Source organism: Chelmon rostratus, chromosome 3 (genome assembly GCF_017976325.1).
Source record: "Chelmon rostratus isolate fCheRos1 chromosome 3, fCheRos1.pri, whole genome shotgun sequence".
Taxonomy (NCBI): Eukaryota; Metazoa; Chordata; class Actinopteri; order Chaetodontiformes; family Chaetodontidae; genus Chelmon; species Chelmon rostratus.
This window is the reverse complement of record NC_055660.1, coordinates 18,306,271-18,326,045: the sequence shown is the minus strand read 5'-3', so window position 1 is coordinate 18,326,045 and position 19,775 is coordinate 18,306,271. Positions and strand designations below refer to the sequence as shown.

General features: G+C 40.7%; 3 protein-coding genes and 1 pseudogene across 3 annotated transcripts in view; 1 reads left to right on the top strand and 3 right to left on the bottom strand.

The window, feature by feature from the left end:
* The window catches only part of LOC121604361, a 235,730-nt pseudogene that overhangs the window by 202,402 nt on the left and 13,553 nt on the right, over positions 1-19,775 (top strand).
* The window catches only part of LOC121604362 (histone H3-like), a 610,603-nt gene that overhangs the window by 585,812 nt on the left and 5,016 nt on the right, over positions 1-19,775 (bottom strand). The gene's annotated exons all lie outside the window — the stretch shown is intronic.
* nol11 (nucleolar protein 11) lies at positions 164-9,164 on the bottom strand. Its single transcript, XM_041933833.1, has 18 exons — positions 9,018-9,164; positions 8,343-8,456; positions 7,526-7,582; positions 7,158-7,306; positions 6,885-6,942; positions 6,467-6,608; positions 6,083-6,289; positions 5,287-5,363; positions 4,492-4,615; positions 4,145-4,236; positions 3,569-3,634; positions 3,283-3,467; positions 2,909-3,034; positions 2,367-2,618; positions 2,181-2,259; positions 1,951-2,043; positions 921-1,028; positions 164-688 (listed from the first exon to the last, which is right to left on the bottom strand). Exons 1-18 carry the CDS (start codon positions 9,162-9,164, stop codon positions 575-577), a joined length of 2,190 nt encoding a protein of 729 aa, XP_041789767.1. The 3' UTR covers positions 164-574.
* LOC121604351 (beta-2-glycoprotein 1-like) lies at positions 12,962-18,234 on the bottom strand. Its single transcript, XM_041933845.1, has 8 exons — positions 18,107-18,234; positions 17,476-17,652; positions 16,920-17,016; positions 16,413-16,489; positions 15,830-16,018; positions 15,176-15,355; positions 14,865-15,062; positions 12,962-13,067 (listed from the first exon to the last, which is right to left on the bottom strand). Exons 1-8 carry the CDS (start codon positions 18,168-18,170, stop codon positions 13,003-13,005), a joined length of 1,047 nt encoding a protein of 348 aa, XP_041789779.1. The 5' UTR covers positions 18,171-18,234; the 3' UTR covers positions 12,962-13,002.

Sequence of the window (19,775 nt, the reverse complement as noted above, 5' to 3'; positions counted from 1 at the left end):
AAGCATGCAGAAACAATTAAAAGAAAAAAAAGACTTAATTAAAACTTTTCTCATTGTTATATATTTGTATTCAAAATAATAGACTTTCCTTTGGAAAACCCAGTACAAAGTCACAGCTGACAGATTCACAAATATTCAGTTGTTTTACATACCACACATACCAAAAAAAAAAAAAAAAAAAAAAGGCAGTCATCAAAATTAAGTGTTCAAAGGCAGAGCCCCATTACAAATGTTAGCAAACTTTTGCCATATGGTCACATTATTATTTTAAAATAATGACCAAACTGTTAAATTCATGCAAATCATATTATCTGAATAGTCACTCTCATCAGCTGAAAGTTAAAATAGTTCAAAGGCATCTGCAACTTATTCAATGCCTAAATGACATTAAAAAGTCTTTTCATATACAGTAAAACTCCTGCAGCTTGAGTTCTGATGGCTAGCATCTGTGCCAAGAAGCACTTAATATAATATCATTTGGGTCAAATATACAACAACTGAACACTACATGTGAAAAATTGGAAGGAAACAATATGCTCAATGATTTATTAAAATTATAAGCATTGCACACATTCTAAAATAGCTCAATGACTTCAATGGAGTATTGTCCTACGTCGTTCTTCACCTTCATCTTATTGAGCTCTTGAAGGCTTCCCTCGATCTTTCCAAGTTCAGAAACTAGTCTCACCTGAGGACACAAGAGGGAATCTTTCTTTAAGTTCTTCAGTTCATTTTTGCTTTTGATAGTGATAGTGGCAGCTGTGATCATACAACCATGTGGCATGCACTGTAACCATTAAGCTACAAGGCACTCCACCCTGATAACATTTCAGATGTGACAATTTCTCTGCAGTAAAATTTGCACATTTTTTGTGTTACTTTTCCAGAATATTTAGACAAAAGGGAAGACTGTTGGTTACCTGAGACTTCACAAAGCTGTGGAGGTTCAGCAGTAAGCCTTTTGCCTCAGGAGTCATCACTAGCACTGTGAAATGGGCATCCAACAGCAAGCATACCCAATCCATGATCTATAATTAAATGCAAAGGAAAAGAGTTAGCAATGTAAATCTTTTATTAAATATAATTATCATTGCAGGGAGTTTGAGAATTCTGTATGTCATAACGCCAGTTTTACATGTTTCGTTACATATTAGTTTAGAAAAAAAATTCTATTCCATATTTTTATGTTGACTGTATTTACTGTTGCTGTCCGCAAAATACTTTTTTCTGCCTCCAGACTTGTCACTTAATGTGTCCTGGTGTGACTGACACTGCTGCTGCTGCGGTAATATGACAAGTGTGGCCACCCTAATTATCGAGTTATGGCAGTGACTACATTTACATGCACAAAATATTCTCGTTTTTGCCATTATTCCAACAGAGACAGTATTCCTGCTAAGCTGTTTACATGGCTAAGGAAAATTAATATTCCATGAATATTCCCATTCACATGCAGTCATGCATTCTCCAGACAGTGGTGGACTTGTCATACTGTGCAAACACAGTTTCCCTCTTTCATTCTTTTAGCCGCCTTCTTGATCTTGTTGCGATATTTGCGCATATCCAAAAACCTGTTGATAACCAAGCCTTTCACAGTGTTTAAAAGTAGGTCTGTTTCCATCCTTCTGACCTTCTTTTGTGCATGCATCTCTACCCCAGCCTTGCAAACTAGTTAGAGCTGACCGTAAACAGGCAAGTCGCAAACTGCAGTAAAACCCTGTTGGAGATGAATATTCTGAATGTGCTGTACACATGTGCAAAGGATGCTCCTCAACCCAAAAACCCTGGCATATCCCACATGTCTTGATCTGAAAATACTCCATTTGGAATATTCAGAGTATGCTGTTTATGTGGCCCATATCCAATTTATCAGATATCCGAACAATAGTGGAAAATGAGTGTGTGTGTGTAAACACGGTGATAGTGATCGTAGTGATCAGTTATACAGACCTGAGTCAGACTTGGTGATCGCAATCCATACATCTGTGAGGAAGCATCTTGGGAATATTTTAGGTAAAGGAACTGCAGGTACTGGAGGAAAAGCTGATAGGATGAGAAAGAAACAGTGTAAACACAGGTTTTTTTAAAGCATCCATAGTTAGTGTTGTGAAAATGTGCGACAGGTCAACTGTTTTGGAACATGAATGAGTGCTGCTTGCTCTATTTTAGCTGTTACTCACAACAACATGTTGGGAGGAGAGATCTTTTAGGTGTGGGAGGAGGAAAGTGTCGCTGTACGCCGTCATCAGCACCTCATTTCTGTGCAACTTGAGTTAAGGTCTCGTATTCCTACATATTTTTAAATTCAAATCATTACACGTCAAACAGTTCGCAATTGATCTACTGTTTGTGTGCTGGGAGGATACAGTAAAACAGCCTTATGTAATCCCACTGGACAGATCTGTTCCGGTGGAGTTGAGCTCTTCTCCTTGTCTTCTGCTCTGGTCTTAATGACAGTGCCACCTCCTCCGAAGGCATCTGGGCGGTCTTCGTCAAAGAGAGTGGGGCTGAAACCATTCTGCAAGCCATCCTGGCCACGCTCCCTGGCGATAAGGGTTTCCATGAAGGAGACGCTGTCAGGCTCCAGACTCGCTTTCTCTGCATCAACGTCTGGCATACTGCAAGGCGAAGGTCCAACAGCACACTGTTATTTCTTCATTTTATATTACACAGAGTCGGTCCAGTTGTCACATTATTGAAATGGTAAATCACTTTGGTGACACTGTATTCACGATATTTTATCACATGTTCTGTCAAACTAGAAATGTAAATCAACTGTTTAAAGCCACTACGTGTAAAATGTCAAGAATATATTGCACTGGTGCCCCCCAGTGCTTCCATCAGAAATGGCAGAGATGTCAATTCATGCCCATATTGGGAGTGTGCACATCAAAGCCATCAGTTTTACCTGATAAAGGCCTTAAGGCAGGCACAGGTGACAGCTTCTGGGATGTCAGGGAAGAACTGCAAGCAGAGCTGACACAGAAAGTAGTCCTTCCTCTCCAGGGCCAGGAGCACAAGGTCAGGACACACACTGTCAATGGTCATAATTGTAAATGGTCACATTCAACACAAATAACACCTGATTGAATTCCTCCAGTATTTTAAAAGGCAGTTTGAGTCATTCGTGTTTTCTGCATCATGCAAACTAACTCAATTGCAGCATTTGCATAAAACGCAAGATTTGCAGACTGCAGACAGATCACACAGCATTTTTAACCTTCAGTTAAATTCCCTTTAAAAAATAACATCATCCTGATGCCATTACCATGCCTTACTGACCTGTGGCAGAGGGACTGAGTGTGGACTAGCTGTGCCAGGGTGCTCGGGGTGTAGAAGGCTGGATCAGCCAGGCTCCGTTCCACAAGGGTTGATGCTAAGTGGCTCACTGAGGACTGCAGGTCCTGGATGTCTGCCCTGGAGAGGAGTCCCTCCACCTCTTTCTGGACCTCTTCAACTGGTGCTGTCTGCATGAGGAAATTTAAATATGCTGTAATTGTAAAATGACCTTTTTGTCAACACTGTTCCAACATTTTGCCAGAAAGCAATAAAAAAAACAAAATTTTACCTTAATGACCTCCAGAACTTGGTCAATTGTTAAACTAAGTGCTGATTGGGTCTTGCGGTTTGCTCTCTGCATGAAAAGACAGAAGAATCAAACATTACTGAGCCATAAAATCTGCAGATGGCACTAAATTCAAGCACACACAGAATGTCAAACACTGAACAGAAGCAATGAATTGCTGATTTGGAAAAATTGTGTCACATACAAACAGCAACAGGTGCTATTATGATTCTAGTGTGGTTGCATGTTTGCAATTTGTTATGTTGGGAGGAATTGTTCAATGACACAGACCTCTATATATACTAATTTGGGTTACCATTAAACAACCCAGATTCTAAAAAAGTTAGGATGCTGTGTAAAATGGAAACAAACTAAAATAATAATACAATACAGTAGCTCTGTAGTGTTACAATGCTGCTTCATTTCATGTAGCAGTTACTGTCAATCACAATTCCAAATGATGCTAGTGCTAATGAGTACTATGAACAAGTTAAGTTTTTAATATACTGGTGGTCTGGGAAACTCTGCAGGCCAGGTTTTAAGGCAATCTATACAAAGTCCTTTATTATTTTGCCTTACCGTCTTCCTGGACTCCACTGTTCTAGAGGGCTGAGCTTTCTCTCCATGCAAAATGTTATTCCAAGATGGTACAGAAACTGGGGCTTTGGACTCTTTGGAGAAAAACACACTGTATTAAGTAAACATTCAAATCTGAAATGTAGAAAATTACTTAGTGTTGCAGCATCACTAAGAACAACCTACTAGATGACTGAATATATATTATTCAGTATGTTATAGCAATATGAATTAATCAAATTAATTAATTGCATTAATCAAAAGTTTTATATGTATGTCACGTGTATGCCATTTGTTTTATGCAGTTATTATTATTACAGTAGCAGAACTACAAATTTGTTTTAGCTCACCTTCAGTCTTTGCCTCCCTTAGTTTTCCCAGGGCAGAGGCCAGGGAAGATTTGCGGCACTCATATGGAATAACAGAGAGGGTCTTCCCATGTGGAATGAATAACTTGTTGGAGTAAGTCCATATCTAAATCAGAGGGGGAAAAAAATAAACTATATTAACTTGCACTGTTTGTTTTTGTTTAAGAGATTAGAGAGGAGATACACAACTAGCATATTTATGTGCCAATTTTAAGATTGTGAACTGCCATAAAGTTGTGAGGAGGGACAATGAGCCCTGTCACAGTGGAGAGCAGACACAATGCTCTACCAAAGTCATACAGTCCTCCATCAGCACCCAGCAGCTGGAAGGACAGGGAACCTTGGCCTGCAGTAATACAACCCTGATTCTCAAACAGTTGAGACTCTGTGTAAAACATGAATAAAAACAGAATGCAGTCAATGGCAAACAAACTGTGTTCACTGACAACAAAATATTCCAGAGCCCAAGTAGTAATGTCCTTTATACAATTGTGTTTCACAAAGTGGTGAACCTCGCACCATCCTTGCATCCCAGTTTTTTTTGGAATCTGGGTTGTAACAACACTGATGGAAGCCTGAGTGGGAGGTTCATGCAGACTTCTAACCTCAGCAGAACACACTGGTGATAATTCTGTATGAGCTCTATGGCCTGGCCACAAGCATGGCTAAAAATTAATAACAGTATATTGTTTTATCCACTGATCATAAAACAGACATATATTAGAAAACAATTAGCGTGGTGGCTTATTTGTATTTCATCCACCAAAGCATTCCTACCTGTCCATAGATTTTACCCGCCATCTCTTTTCCTGCCTGAAGCGTCTGGAAATTGGTATTCCAGATGCAGAGGAAGTCTGAAAAGAGCCATTCAAAAACCACACACTCACATTAGATACTGGAGTCACACAGCTTCAAGTCATCCTTTGAATGCATTTAGTCCAAAAATAAAGTCCATGTGTCAAAAATGAAACATTATTTCCATTATCCTATTGCTAGCCTTCAATTTTTAGCCCTGTCATTATCTAAGTTCTAATAATTTGAACCTATATTTTCATTTTAGTTTCCCCCACAGAACAAGGAGCAGAGACTAGAAAACAAAATCAGGTCAGCTAAACTAAACTAAAAAGATTCTATAAATCACCTGCTTACGCCATCCCTACTATTGTATGTAAAATTTGCCAATGTAAGAACCGTTTTAGTAAAGGCTGACAAAGCAGAGTTGTGTTTTTTGTGTATTGTTTTTTTTTTTTTTTTAATTTAATGTGTACAAAAGGCTGTTTTTTCTCACGAGCCAATGAAGACAGGAAAGACAGGCAGGTAAGCAGGCGTATAACTAATTTCGGTCATTTTACCACTGTGAAACCTTTAGGACACAGCACTGGCATTATGCATGCTGACTCAATCGCATGGCGTACTGGAAGCCTTGAAGTGTATCCCAGATTGAGTTCATTAAGAGCCGTCATTCTAAAATGGTGGAGTGAAAACCACTCAGATGCTTAAAACCTCAAACTGACATGTCTAAGCAGAGCACTTATGGTCTTCATTTGAGGCAATGTAGTTAAACTGCATTTACCTTTACCAGCTCCTGCAGAGGGATGTGGAACCCCCACAATAGCTACATGGGCTTCATCCAAGACCAGGGCTGATGCTGCCTCCAGCAGACCCTCACCAACGGGAAGACCCAGCAGCAGGTTACGGGGCAGCGGAAGAGCCTGGGCACCCTCGTCAGCCCCAAGGCCCCGCACAGAGACTAGACTCTGGTACACATGACCATTAGGGTCTGAATGGCAGGAAAACAATGATGCACAAAAAGATAAAACGAATTACTGAGGGAAGATATGAGGGAACCAATGACACCTTACACTCAACTGATCCAGTTTAAATAATTAACTTTTTAAAAACTGCACAAAGCAAAAGCATGTACTGTCAAACAATGACACAGGACACTGAGGCTTACAGAGGTAAAGCAGGCAGACATGTTTATCCCTGTAGGAGGCAGAGAAGCTGAGAGGGGAAAGACCAGGCTCCTCTCTCTCCAGACGGTACCTCTGTAGAGTGTTGGGATTCAGTCTCTGCAGGTAGACGAAATTGTCTCCCTTCTGTGGGAGGACAATGACAGCCATTCAAGGCACACAGGTCATCAGAAATACCAGAACAAAGAGTTGACGCATGCATCCATGAAGAAAGCGAGGACAGACAAAATTAGTTATTGATAAATGGGTCATAAAATACACGTCATCCACATGCAGGCACAGAAGCTTGCATTCAAATGAATAATCTTTGCTTAGTATTGTGATACAAGTACATGAATACTTTTGAATTCAGTGAATTGTTCAGTGTCTTTTGTCAAAAGCTAACGATCAAATTTCATTTACCTGTTCAGTTGTGAAAATGACAAACTGCTGCGACTCTGCCACTATGTTGGTGCTCCACCTAAAGACAAACAGAATCAACACGCAACAAGTGACAACAGGTTAAACCGCAGCACAGCACAGGCAATGAGGTTATTCCAATATTTGAAATTTCATATTATCTATCCATCCATCCATCTATCACTTAAACAACAAAGTTAGGGGATGTAGCTTTATAAGAAACGTCAGCGACTAAAATTAAACATCTCTCTCAGTCCGGATTATAGTGATACTGACCTAATGGCCTCTTCTTGAGCCAGGACTTCCTCTATGGGCTGCTGGGGAGCAGAGAGGAGAGTGTCCAGGAGTCGCACAGCTCCTCTCTGAAACAAGACCACAGCCTCCCCTCCAGGTAAAGAGTGGACCCTCCAGACATCTGATGACACCTGGAAAGTGCACGCCATTATCCCCGATTGTATGATTCATCAGGTCTCACAATTCTCTACGACAACACCTTGCCTTCGAGAGTGGTCATTTAGAAGTAAAGGTATAAGCACTTGTAGAGTTAGATGTGTACAGAATACACATCATAAAATTTTGTCCAAGCATACCCTGGCCTGAAAGGTCACTAGAGAAAAGAGCTGAATAGCCATGTTCATACTTACAGTTGCTTTGAAGGCCTTATCTAAGAGTATATCCTCTTCCTTCCAAATTCTGATCACCTTAAAAACAAATCACAAACAGTTTTTATGACAGTATCTGAAAACATTCCTGAATCTAGAGACTACATTAATGACAAAGTAAATAATAGAAGTTTTGTTTTCGAGGACCACCTAAACTACTGGGATCAAACCTTTGTGGTAACATTGTGTAGTGACTATGTAACCATATGGACAAGGCCAGTTGAACACTGTCTAATGTACATGTGGTAGACAGTTTGGTGGGAGATTGAAGTGATGCAAAAGAAAGTGGTAATACTTTGTCCACCTTCACCGGCACCTTCTGTGTACTTAACATTTTAGTACACACACGCTTACCTAAAAATTGTCAGCTGCATTCAGTAAATACATTTTAGTACATTTCAGCTGATGTTGGTATATTTTATTGTTTTAGTATATTTTATTGTCTTAGTATATTTTATTAATGGTATATTTTTTATTGCATTTACGCATATTTTTACTGCATGTTAGTTTATCTTATTCTATTATCTTTATTTTATTTTATTTTATTATCTTTCTTATTATCTTGTTTCTAACACGGGGGTTGCAATTCAAATTTTGTTGACATGTCCATGCTCAATGACAATAAAGGCAATCTTGAATCTTGAAACTAACAGTTAGTACAAGTTTACTGATTAAGCAACATCTGACAGCGAGTCAGTGGGGCTGCATGCAGATGATGCGGCAACCAAAACAAGCACCAGAATCCCTCTCATAAGGACCTGTGAACTCATCTCCACCTTGCCACCACAAAAATGACTACCTTGTTGTCTGAGACTGCCACATATTCTTTGGTCCGTGTATTGTAGACTGCTGAACAGGTCAGGGTCTGTCCTTGTTTCACTGTCCAGCTGCTCAGTGGCTTCTGGTCCGAAACCTGTCAGAACCACAAGAATACAAAGAAGAAGAAGAAGAAAACAAGTTAATAACATCAAAAAGGGGCTGTACTTGTAGCAACAGTGTAACGTCCATTATGATAGATAAAAGTTTATGAAACAAGCAAGTGAGGTCAGTTCTGAACATATACACACTGACATATACTGAGGGGATGTTTGTTGGATTATTTAGCGGTATAGGAGCAGTATAATAGCTATAGCTAGCTAAATGTGCACGCTGAGCCTAGCAACCCAAAGCCATCAATAATTAGCAAGACGTGTGCGTCTTGTGGTGGATATAGCGACGGCTGGCTAACACTTGCTTGTTTGTGCACGCTGGCATGATGTTTACTCCAACCAACGTGACCCTTACTTACGATTTACATTGAAAATGAGTCATTTTGGCAGCTAGCTGAGGTATCCGTCTAGCCTTGACTCGTCTGTTCTGGTGGTTTCTGTCGCTGTTGCTAAGAACAGCCGAGGATGCCAACACGAGTTACACAGGTCGCAAAGACCTGCTGGCCCAGGTTAGAAAAGCCCTCAAAACAAACGTTATACGTTACCTTGAACAACGTTACAGATCTGGTTGAATCGGTAACGACGACATGGTCGCTGTCTCTCTCCGCTTCGATCCCCCGAATGCCTGAATTTGACAGAGTTTGAGCTGGAACAAGTCCGCACAACGTGTATCCCTCATACAACGCCGCCATGCTGGACGAGAAGAAAGTGGAACCCGTTGGATCTCGCGAGAAATGACGAACCACGAGACTGCTGATTCCTGCGCGAGTCATAAGCATGGCTGGTTGTTAAGATCATCTTCTACCACACTTTTTATATGCTGTTCCGACTCTCCATTGAAGCAATATGATGTTTACACTATCTTAATACTCAGTGCAATATCCCAACATAAAACTCCATGTTTTTAATGTCTGCACAGTTTTAGAAGATGAAAATGAAAATATTCTGTAAGGCAAAATTAAAGACTATCTCCAAAATACAGTCTGACATAATTGAACTTATGAAATTCCACAAAAATAACAATAAAGTTGTGTTTAAAAATTGTTTAGGTCAATCGTATGAAAAAATAACACATTTAATCAGTCAAAAAATCAGGTAAACCTGACCAAACCCCAAAAATCTCTCACAATTAAGTTTGATGAATAAAGCCGATTTCTTCTGATTTCTCAGACTGAAGACTTTTGCGTCATCGCAATATAACATTCAAATTTTCATACAACCCTGGGTGTCCCCTGAACTGAAAACCCTGTTGAATGAGAAGAAAAGGGTTTTTAGATCTGGGGACAAAACTGAGCTGAAGCGGGTGCAGAGGGAGCTGAAGAAGGAGATCAGGAGAGGCAAGGTGTGCTACAGAAGGAAGTGCATCAGTTCTGTGGGGTTGTTCTGCACATTTTCAACACAACCCTCAATCTCAAGAGAGTTCCTGCCCTATAGAAAACTTCCTGTATTGTTCCAATGCCAAAGACTGTGCATCCCAGGGAGCGCAGCCACTTCAGGCTGGTAGACTCAACTTCCCACCTGATGAAAACCCTGGAGAGGATTATACTCAACCACCTCTGTCACCTGGTGAGCAGCGAGCTAGACCCACTACAGTCTGCATATCGACCAGGCATTGGTGTGGAAGACGCTATCATCTACCTGTTGCACAGATCTTTTTCCCACCTGGAGAGCACTGGGAGCATTGTGAGGGTCAGGTTTTTTGACTTACCAGTGCTTTCAACACAATCCATCCATCACTGCTGAGGAAGAAGCTGGAAGGAGCCGGAGTGGACTGCCACCTGGCTGCATGGACCATCGACTACCTCACCAACAGCTCACAGTATGTGAGGCTGATGTGGCAGTTTGCAGCACCGGGGCTCTGCAGGGTATTGTGCTCTCTCTTTTCCTCTTCACCCTCTACGCATCGGACTTCAGACACAACACAGACAGCTGCCACCTCCAGAAGTTCTCTTATAATACAGCCATCGTTGGATGTGTATCACAGGGGAACGATTTGGAATACAGAGAAGTAATAACTGAACTGGTCCACTTACACTGATGCCCTGTACGGGAAGGGCCAAAGTCGTGTCCATCTGCTGAGAAGACTGAGGTCCTTTGGAGTATTATGACTCTGTGGTTGCATCTGCAATCTTTTACGCAGTGGTCTGCTGGGGCTGTGGAAGCTCTGAGAGGAACAGAAAGAGACTGAACAGACTGGTCAGGAGAGCTGGCTCTGTCCTGGACTGCCCTCTGGACACCATTGAGGACGTAGCTGAGTGGAGGATATTAGCTAAGCTAACATCCATCACTGACAACCCTTCCCGCCCCTGTATGACACAGCGGGGGCCCTCAGCAGCTCCTTCGGCATCAGACTTTATCTGTACCAACCATGTGCAATGTCAAACTGTATACTCTCTTTACAATTTTTGGCAGTGTATTTTAACCCCTTGACGCCTGTTGTCGTGAATTTGCATCATACCGCTTTAATCCACACTGCAGCCGAATCGCACATTCATTCCTCTAATGCCGGATTGTGCATATTCAACACACACCTAGGAACCTTTTGCAAGCACTGGTTTCTCGTTGGAATGGTCAGTGAAAACTACATCTGTTGTGTTGTTGTTACAATCTAATGGTTGTGAGCCAATTTTGTGGCTGTTTTGATGAAATAAATGAATTTTGAATGGCTTTTATGATGCACATTTATGAATTTTGTATTATTTATTTTATTATGTATTTTTATTGCATTTAATCATTAACGCCTGTTGTCGCTAATTTGCATCATACCTAAATTTATATCTATTGTATGTGCTACAGAAAAAATAACAAACTCCTCTTAATTTAGGATCAATTTGAAAGCAAAAACACAAAGAATTATGTTTTTTAAAATATAATTCTAAATAAATTCAGGCGTCAAGGGGTTAGTGACAATATTTTATATAGTTCTTCATGGCGATACATATTTTTTATAGGTCTTTGTATAAAATGTACATATATAGTAAATTTTTATTTTGTATTTTGTATTTCGCTATTCTGTTGTTATTTTTCATATACATTATTTTATTATTCCTATTGTATTTATTATATATTTTTCACATACAAATGTTTGCCTTCAGGACAGTCTGGGTTGTTTAAAATGTACATGTATGTTCAGTAACTGACTAAAAACAATGGTATATTGCATTGTTCTCATGTGCCATGTAGCTACATACTGTATCTGTTCACAAATAACATTTAGAAATGGCTGCTGTATCCATAAAGTATTAAGACTTCCAAGATTTCACACATATATTCCTTCTATGAAGCCCAGAATGTCAATTTGAAATTGTGTCATAGGTGTTATTTAGTGTCCACTGTAGCAATGCAAAACAGGACATAACAATTGTGAGCTTGGAAAAAGCCAACCAATGTCTCCTAGCACAGAGGTGACTCACACTTTAGATTTTGCTAAGGCCAATGTAAAGGAGTGATTGTTTGTTATTATGGAGACCATCCATCCATCCATCCATTGTCTTCGGCTTATCCGGGGCCGGGTCGCGGGGGCAGCAGTCTAAGCAGGGATGCCCAGACTTCCCTCTCCCCAGACACGTCCTCCAGCTCTTCCGGGAGCACCCCGAGGCGTTCCCAGGCCAGCCGAGTGACATAGTCCCTCCAGCGTGTCCTGGGTCTTCCCCGGGGCCTCTTCCCGGTGGGACATGCCCGGAACACCCTCTCAGGAAGGTGTCCAGGAGGCATCCGGTAAAGATGGAGCAGCGGCTCTACTCTGAGCTCCTCCCGAGTGACAGAGCTCCTCATCCTATCTCTAAGGGAGAGCCCCGCCACCCTGCGGAGGAAACTCATTTCAGCCGCTTGTATCCGAGATCTTGTTCTTTCGGTCATGACCCAAAGTTCATGACCATAGGTGAGGGTAGGAATGTAGATTGACCGGTAAATAGAGAGGTTTGCCTTTCGGCTCAGCTCCTTCTTCACTGCAGCTGCCGCACCGATCCGCCTGTCAATCTCACATTCCATCCTTCCCTCACTCGTGAACAAGACCCCAAGATACTTAAACTCCTCCACTTGAGGCAGGATCTCTCCTCCAACCCGGAGAGGGCAAGCCACCCTTTTCCGGTCGAGAACCATGGCCTCGGACTATTATGGAGACTTTGTTTCATATGCATCATGTCAGTGTTTCTATTCAAGCGATGCAGTTCAGACTACTGGTACATGTGTATGTCCTTTTTCTCATCAGGAGGAGGAGGCCATGGTGGAGGTGTTACAGCATGACAAGATGACTGCCAAGCAGCAGATATCTGTTCGAGTCATGTCAGAGGCAACTAAACTGAGCACATTAAACCAAAACATGATCTTTTCCTGAGCATGTTGTGTGCCTAAACTTAACCAGACCTTGAACACGGCACTGAAATCTTGAATTTGAATTTGTGGGAATTGTGTAACATACAACAAAAAGACAGCAGGATTCTGATCACATTCTTTATTTTCAGAGAGCAGAACACATCAAAACCTTTTGTCGTTGTTCAATCATCATCAGGGAAAGGATCTGCTGCTGTTTCAACACTGTGTGATTTCAGATGGAAGCGAACCTGAATGAAGGCTATAATCAATAAGGCTGGGCTCTAGAATAGAGAGAGAGACACACACACACACACACACACACACACACACACACACACAGAGAGAAACATGGAACAGGTTAGAATTTTTACACACAGACTACATTAGTGCCACTCCTTCACAGTCAAAGTCTTTTTCCTAATGAAACCCAGAACTATGATCTGACATTCATTAACAGACAGTCAGAAAACATACTCAATCAGTGAGATCCAAAGAACAGATGTAGAGAATATTGTCTCTTTGGTCCTCTCAAGAAAACTTTTTTTTGGACTCATGTTGAGTAATTTAAAATGTAAAAAAGGTGATGGGAGCTCTCTGCACACACTATGCCATCAATAAATTTTTCCAACCACAGTCCTCTTACAGTTCTTATTACAAATTGGGGAAATCTGAATTGGGATAAATTGGGAAAAAATATGCAGCAATTGATTAATTTTACATGCTGCGGAATGTATGAATCAAAAGCCTGTCAGTAAGTCTTGTCAATTTGGTTGATTAAAAAGAAAATGTTATTCAATTAACTGCTGTAGCAACCTGTTTTATTGTGGTTAAGACCAATTTCAGTTAAGGCATCAAGAACCCTTCCACGTCTAAATGCAGATTACCAAACTGGAGATTTAGATGTGTCTAAATCCTCTGCTCATCAGTGGTACCAAAGGCAAACAAAGCAAACCAAGTTTGTTGGTAGTAATTTCAATATTCTTAATTTTGTTTGGGAATATGGTGTTATACTCTAATAAAACAAAATATCATTTGACATGACAAAGGTGGGTCCTGCTGGTTTACCACCTAATTCTAGTATCAGAATGTAGTTTTAAACATCCAGTGTGCAGAATTAAGAGGATCTATTGGCAGAAATCTAATATAATATTCATAATTATGTTTTCATTAGTGTCTGATCACCTAAAAGTAAGAATTGTTATCTTTTCATTACCTTACAATGATCTCTTTTTATCTACAGAGGGAGAAAGTCACAAATTTACGAATCCTACGATGGTCTTTGCTCAAACCTAACCAAACCCAACCAATGAAGGAAAAGATTACTAGCCAATCAGAGGCAGACAAGGGTGGGTGCACGGGCCCTCTTTCGTGGAGTCTGCCATGTTGCAGCACCATGTTTCTACAGTAGTCCAAAATGGAGAAACCAAATGCTGGCTCTAGCGAGGGCGGTTTTAGCAGCTACTGTTCTGTAAGTTCTTCCACATGCTTGAAAAGGGCAGCTGAAGTGAGGGATGTTGAGTTGGTTGTAATCTGCAACCTCACCACTAGATGCCACTAAATCCTCTGTACCTTTAAGACCTTTATTGTGTCAGCTGAGTGTCTGCTTAGCGGTGCAAATTATTAGATAATTAACCTACTGTGCAGGAATGCTGAGGAAACATAATTATACTGTACACAATGCACAGAAAAAGGGAAAAATGCATGAAAAGCCCAAACAAGAACCAGAGAAAAAATTATCTCTAGGGATGTTAACAGAGCTTGACGTAGGGTGACAACGGTCATTTGGCATCTGGAACAAACCGACGAAAACAGGAGATAATGAGGGCAAATATTTTTGAACCCAGAGGACAATAATGTGGCAATGACACACTGATCATACACTGCAGCAGCTGTTCTGATTATATTCATGGATATATAAAGAAATATAAAACACGGCCCCTTTAAATTAATTCAAATGAGCAGTGATAGTAAAGTGACAAATAAAAGTTAACAAATATAATACAGTAAAGGCTATCTAGTGTTCTAGCTATCCGACTGTTTTTACGATATGTTGCATTTTCTCATTAAATATTCCTTACCTGTGAAGCAGTCTGGAATTTTGAGCTTTCCATCGATGCACTGGGTTGGCACTGCATAACCGCAGTTCCTGGCCTTGTCCATGCAGTAGACTGAGATAATGTCATTGTGCGAGACTCTGCTATGAGGAAGGTCTTTGATCCAGATTTTTCGATCTCTGTAGAGTATCCTGGCTCTGTTTATATCAACATTGCAAGGAGCTGTACATCACAAGGAGAAGAACAAATATTACACCTCACAAGATCACCCAAGAAATGCAGCCATCACTGAAATCTATTATGTAGAAAGACTATAATATTGACTGTAGCCTTACACTTGCAGGATGGTTTTTCAGACCAAGTCCCATCTTTCTGACAAAAAATCTGGAAGCTTCCTTCAAGTACAAAGGATCCAAGGCAGTCATAGTTGACAGTTTCCATGAAGTCATATTCTCTCTGGTCGTTGCTTGACATGTAGCCTCTGTTGATGTTCTCCGGCGGGGGGCAGGTCACCACTGTAAGGGGAGCAATTTAGTCCATTCAGTAGAGATTCCACTAATGAAAATGACGAAATATCGCCATATTGTGTGTATGTATGTATGTGTATATACACAATGCACTCCAAAATGTAACTTGAGGAAAGTGTTGCTGCAGAGTGAGAAGACCATCCATATGGTCTTAAACGGTTTTGCAGACTGATTTTTCTGTGATTTTTATTATACAAGATAGAGACTTCACATGATGTCTGTTGGCAGATAGATCTCCCTGTCCATTAATGAAATATTCACCCAATCTCACACTGCATGTGTCCCAACGTTATGCAAATTATTCATTATTAGGTGAATTGAACCATCATCAATCATTAACACTTGGGAATATTTAGCTAATCACATCAAACTTTTGGGTATTGGTAGTAAATACTTCTTGCAATACCACAATAATTACTCTTGGTGTTCTCACAGCACCTCCTGCTTGTCTAACCTTCCTACCTTGACATTTAGGTATCTCGGTCCAGGTGCCACTGGCAGTACACTGTGCTCTTGACTCCCCAATAAGTATGTGCGGAGGGTTGCACTTGAATGTCACTCGGACACCGTAATCAGTGGTGTTCCCTCTGATCCTCCTGTCATACGTTACCATCCCAAACTCTGGGATCGGAGGGAGAGCACAGGTCACAGCTACAAGAGAAGACACAGAACACGTCCATTTATGTGCATGGATATACAACGCATGCTAGTACCGTGTGTCTTTGGTTTTTGTCTATTTCTCGAGAGTATGTATATTCCTTAGTATTTTGCATGGCTTATTCAGATTTACAATGTGGCAAATTCAGCAATGGCTTAGTAGCTTCACATGCAGCAGATTTGAAATGAGAGCAGCTCAGATAAAATAAATCTTCACTGACAAGGAGAGCAACACGTGCAGATAAATAGTCATAAAAAAGTAAAAAAGAACAGAACAAAAAATAGAAATTATACAACAGCATATGGAGATAAAAATTACAGGGTATACATTGTTTTGTTTTGTTTTGTTTTGTTTTTTTTGTCTCTTTTAGTGGGGTGGATTACATACGCTTGCACTCTGGTACTGATGTGCTCCATGTTCCATTGGCAAGGCACTCAGCAGTGCTGGGTCCAGTCAAGGTGTACCTGTGCAGAGCACAATGATAGTTGTGTTACAAATAAAGGGACAAAGCACAAGATAGTTGACTCAAATCAGGTTTAAAGCATTTGAAGCCAAATGTTGATGGTGAGAGGAACGCTAAAATAGTGGTAAGACGCACGGTGACTTTGGTTTATTCGTCACCTCACCTACACCTCATATGTGATGAGGAGATTGGTCCCAAAAACATATTTTCGGCAGACAGGTGTGTTGTGTATGCTGATGCTTAAATAGTCAAAGTCAACTGCTTAACGTCAAAAGTGAGACGATGAGATCTTAAATATGTTAATAAAGCAGGTTAAATAGAGATCCGATCGATACAGTTGTAACCAGTGATCTACTAGGGACAGCAAGGTGGCTAAGAGAGCAAATGACAGATGTTGCACAGTGAAATTTAACAAGATGTTCTGGCTTTACCCGTCATGACAAGTATAGTTGATTGTACTCTGGTACACAGTATCCTCGTAGTACAATTCTCCATTAGACAGTGGCTCAGGATAGGGGCACCGTTTTGCTGTAAAAGACAATATAGTACAGAAAACATGTGTAAATGGAAAGTTTTGCGATTCAGTTTTTAAAAAACAAAAAACAAAAAAACGAAAAATGCAAACATTATGACATGTTTGCTGCCTCGTCTGTAGGCGTTTACAGCCTAACTGAAGGCAAGATGTGATCTAGTTCTGCAGACTGTCAGCACCTAACATGTTCTCTGTTGTTTATTTTGTCAGTGAACAGAGAACAAATAACCTACCCTTTAGTCCTGAATATATGCATTCATACACCAAAGCATAAGAGACATCTGCTGAATATTTGCAGCAGTATTTGGAAACAGGTAGAAATGGTTCCTATTGCTTCACATGCTGAATAAATATTCTAAAAATCTATTGAAGCATTTCATTTTCGAAATAACTCAAGTGTATAAATTTGTAGTACACAATGATCTGTCACAAGACCTCAAATAATGGAAACCCACGCATGCACAATAATTTGGTTCTTGTCCATTCCCCACTGGCAGTGCAGACAACCTTCCGAGGGCCAGAGATGGGGGTGTATCCCTGTTCACAGGACAGCGCTAACTCCGCACCGGGGCTAAAGAACCTCTGGAGCCCATCTATCTCAATGTGTTCACCCGGCACAGGCCTCAAACACACTGCAAGGACAAAAGGATTTAGTGAAAATTGTGAATGGACTCTCAAATTGCTTGAAAAAATATCCCAGTACAGTTCTAGATTTATATCTTCCAGCCATCGTTCAGCCAGATAAGAAGCTAATGAAGATCTGGGTTATCGCCATAGGAATTAATCACTTGTTGATTGCTGACCTTAAATGCCATCCAGTATGTAGTCATGTGCTGACCCTGGAATTTGTGTGCATGTGTGTGTCTGAGTTGTAAACTTTCAATGCAGCTAATTTAGAGCAATATTTACTAGAAGCTGATTATTCTGAAGGAGTGTGGTTCTCTTCAGGTTTATATTTGGTCTCCTTTAAAGTAAATTATGTTGTATATTTTGGTCAACCAAACAGTTAAGTGTTTTACATGCATACAAATGTGAATTCATGCAGTTCAAGCAGTATAATTTCAAATAAAAGCAAATAGCAAATACCATTGTCTTGTCCAGAAGTCACACTTGTGAAAAATACAAGCAACAAAGCCAGAGTGCGTTCCATCCTTTGCTGAAATGTGTTGCTGTTCCTCAGTTCTTTCCCCTGGTCTCTGGTTTAAATACTGACTTTCTGTCCCCTCTGTCACTGCTGTTTGTGTTTCTCTAAAAGTAAACAGATAAGAGCAGCATGAAGTAACTGCTCCCTGCTGATCTTTGTTTTGTTTTCCCCTTTTTACTGGAAGAGAAAAACTCCAGCCGTGGACTTTCCCTTGTTGCTGCAATAGTGGGGACAAAAAAAATAGGACAAGGAGTTATTATATCAAATTCTTAGAAAGGTCTAAGTGATTGCAAAACAAGAGTAATATGTCAGTAAAGACAAGGTTTCTCTCATAGAGTAGCTACAGATTTGATGTTGATGTCCAAATTCAGTTGAAATAAAGTGATACAGTAATCAGGGCCATAGCCAGGATTTTAGGAATATAATGGTCCAAATACGAAGCTAGTCAATCTAATGGGATTCATGTGAATCTAGAACATCAGTGAGGGTGTCCTGGTCAACAAGTCCAAAACTGTGCAGTGCCTGCTCAAGGATTTTCCCCTCTCTTTTAAATAAATAAAGCATCTTCCATAGAAGAACTGCAGCTCAAAGTGTTTCACATACAACCCTGTTTCCGGAAACGCTGGGCCACTGTGTGAAATGTTAATAGAAAGAGAGTGTCATGATTTTCAAAACACTGAAACCCGTTATTTAACTGAAAATGGCACAAAGGCAACATATTAAATGCTGAAACCAAGAAATTTTATAAAGTTGGGACGGGGCCGTGTATACTGCTCCGCTGCAGAGTGTAGCAGAGTCTGCCTCTGACATTGATTGCTTTTGATATGTAGGACATGAAAGATTCTCTAATACTGCTGCAGGTGACACCATCCAAGAATGGAAGGTGTATGGGGAAATATTCCATCGCAAGTCTGCCTTTGACAAGAGTTCTTCCAATGGCTTGCCACTGCTAAGTCTGGCACTTGTTTCTGAGGGTCTTAACACATGTGCTGTAGAACTCATTCCAGAATTTAGACGAGCCATCTTGGAAAACTCCTGAGCCTGCTCCCTTTTCAAGCGATCCATCAGGAAGTTTCATTCTGAATGACACTTCTTTGTTCATAATCGCTGCCACGCTATATTCATTGAGTCAGTGAGACAAAACCCCGTTCTGACTTCAACATCCAACAAACAACAGCAGGACCGTGTGACAGAATCACAGGCCAGTGAGTCAAACTGCTGCTGTGCCTGCCAGATGTTTGCTGATAGGGATGTGGAAATCCACATCTAATCGGACAGTGGAATTGAGCCAATCGAAGGGACGCACGTATACCAGCACATATCTGTCTGTCAACACGTGGAAAAGAACAGACGGTTACAGAATTGCCCTCATAATTGATAATAAATAAATCATAAATAATATCAAAGCTGTCATTCTACTCCCCTGGAGGAAGGCAGGAGAAATGGTTGAGCCTTAAGAGAGTGTTTCTTTTGCTCAGCTGGAGTGAGACAGATGTTCCCTTCCTGTCATTGCCACTGATGCTTGTTATTTGTGAGGTGGCTCAGCAGGCAGGTTGGGCCAACCAGATGCTGGCCGCTTCAGTATTGCAGAGCTTCAGCGAATGTCAGTCT

What these genes read in the sequence shown, in the direction of transcription:
- LOC121604351 (XM_041933845.1), bottom strand. Translation starts at nt 18,170, where the DNA reads ATGGAACGCACTCTGGCTTTGTTGCTTGTATTTTTCACAAGTGTGACT. An exon ending in AACCAAATTATTGTGCATGC is followed by an intron (nt 17,017 to 17,475) that starts GTGGGTTTCCAT and finishes TGTCTTTTACAG; the next exon opens with CAAAACGGTGCCCCTATCCT. An exon ending in AATTCCAGACTGCTTCACAG is followed by an intron (nt 13,068 to 14,864) that starts GTAAGGAATATT and finishes TCTCTATTCTAG; the next exon opens with AGCCCAGCCTTATTGATTAT.
- nol11 (XM_041933833.1), bottom strand. Translation starts at nt 9,164, where the DNA reads ATGGCGGCGTTGTATGAGGGATACACGTTGTGCGGACTTGTTCCAGCT. An exon ending in AAGGGAGGCAAAGACTGAAG is followed by an intron (nt 4,237 to 4,491) that starts GTGAGCTAAAAC and finishes TTTTCTCCAAAG; the next exon opens with AGTCCAAAGCCCCAGTTTCT. An exon ending in AAGTTCTGGAGGTCATTAAG is followed by an intron (nt 3,468 to 3,568) that starts GTAAAATTTTGT and finishes TTCCTCATGCAG; the next exon opens with ACAGCACCAGTTGAAGAGGT.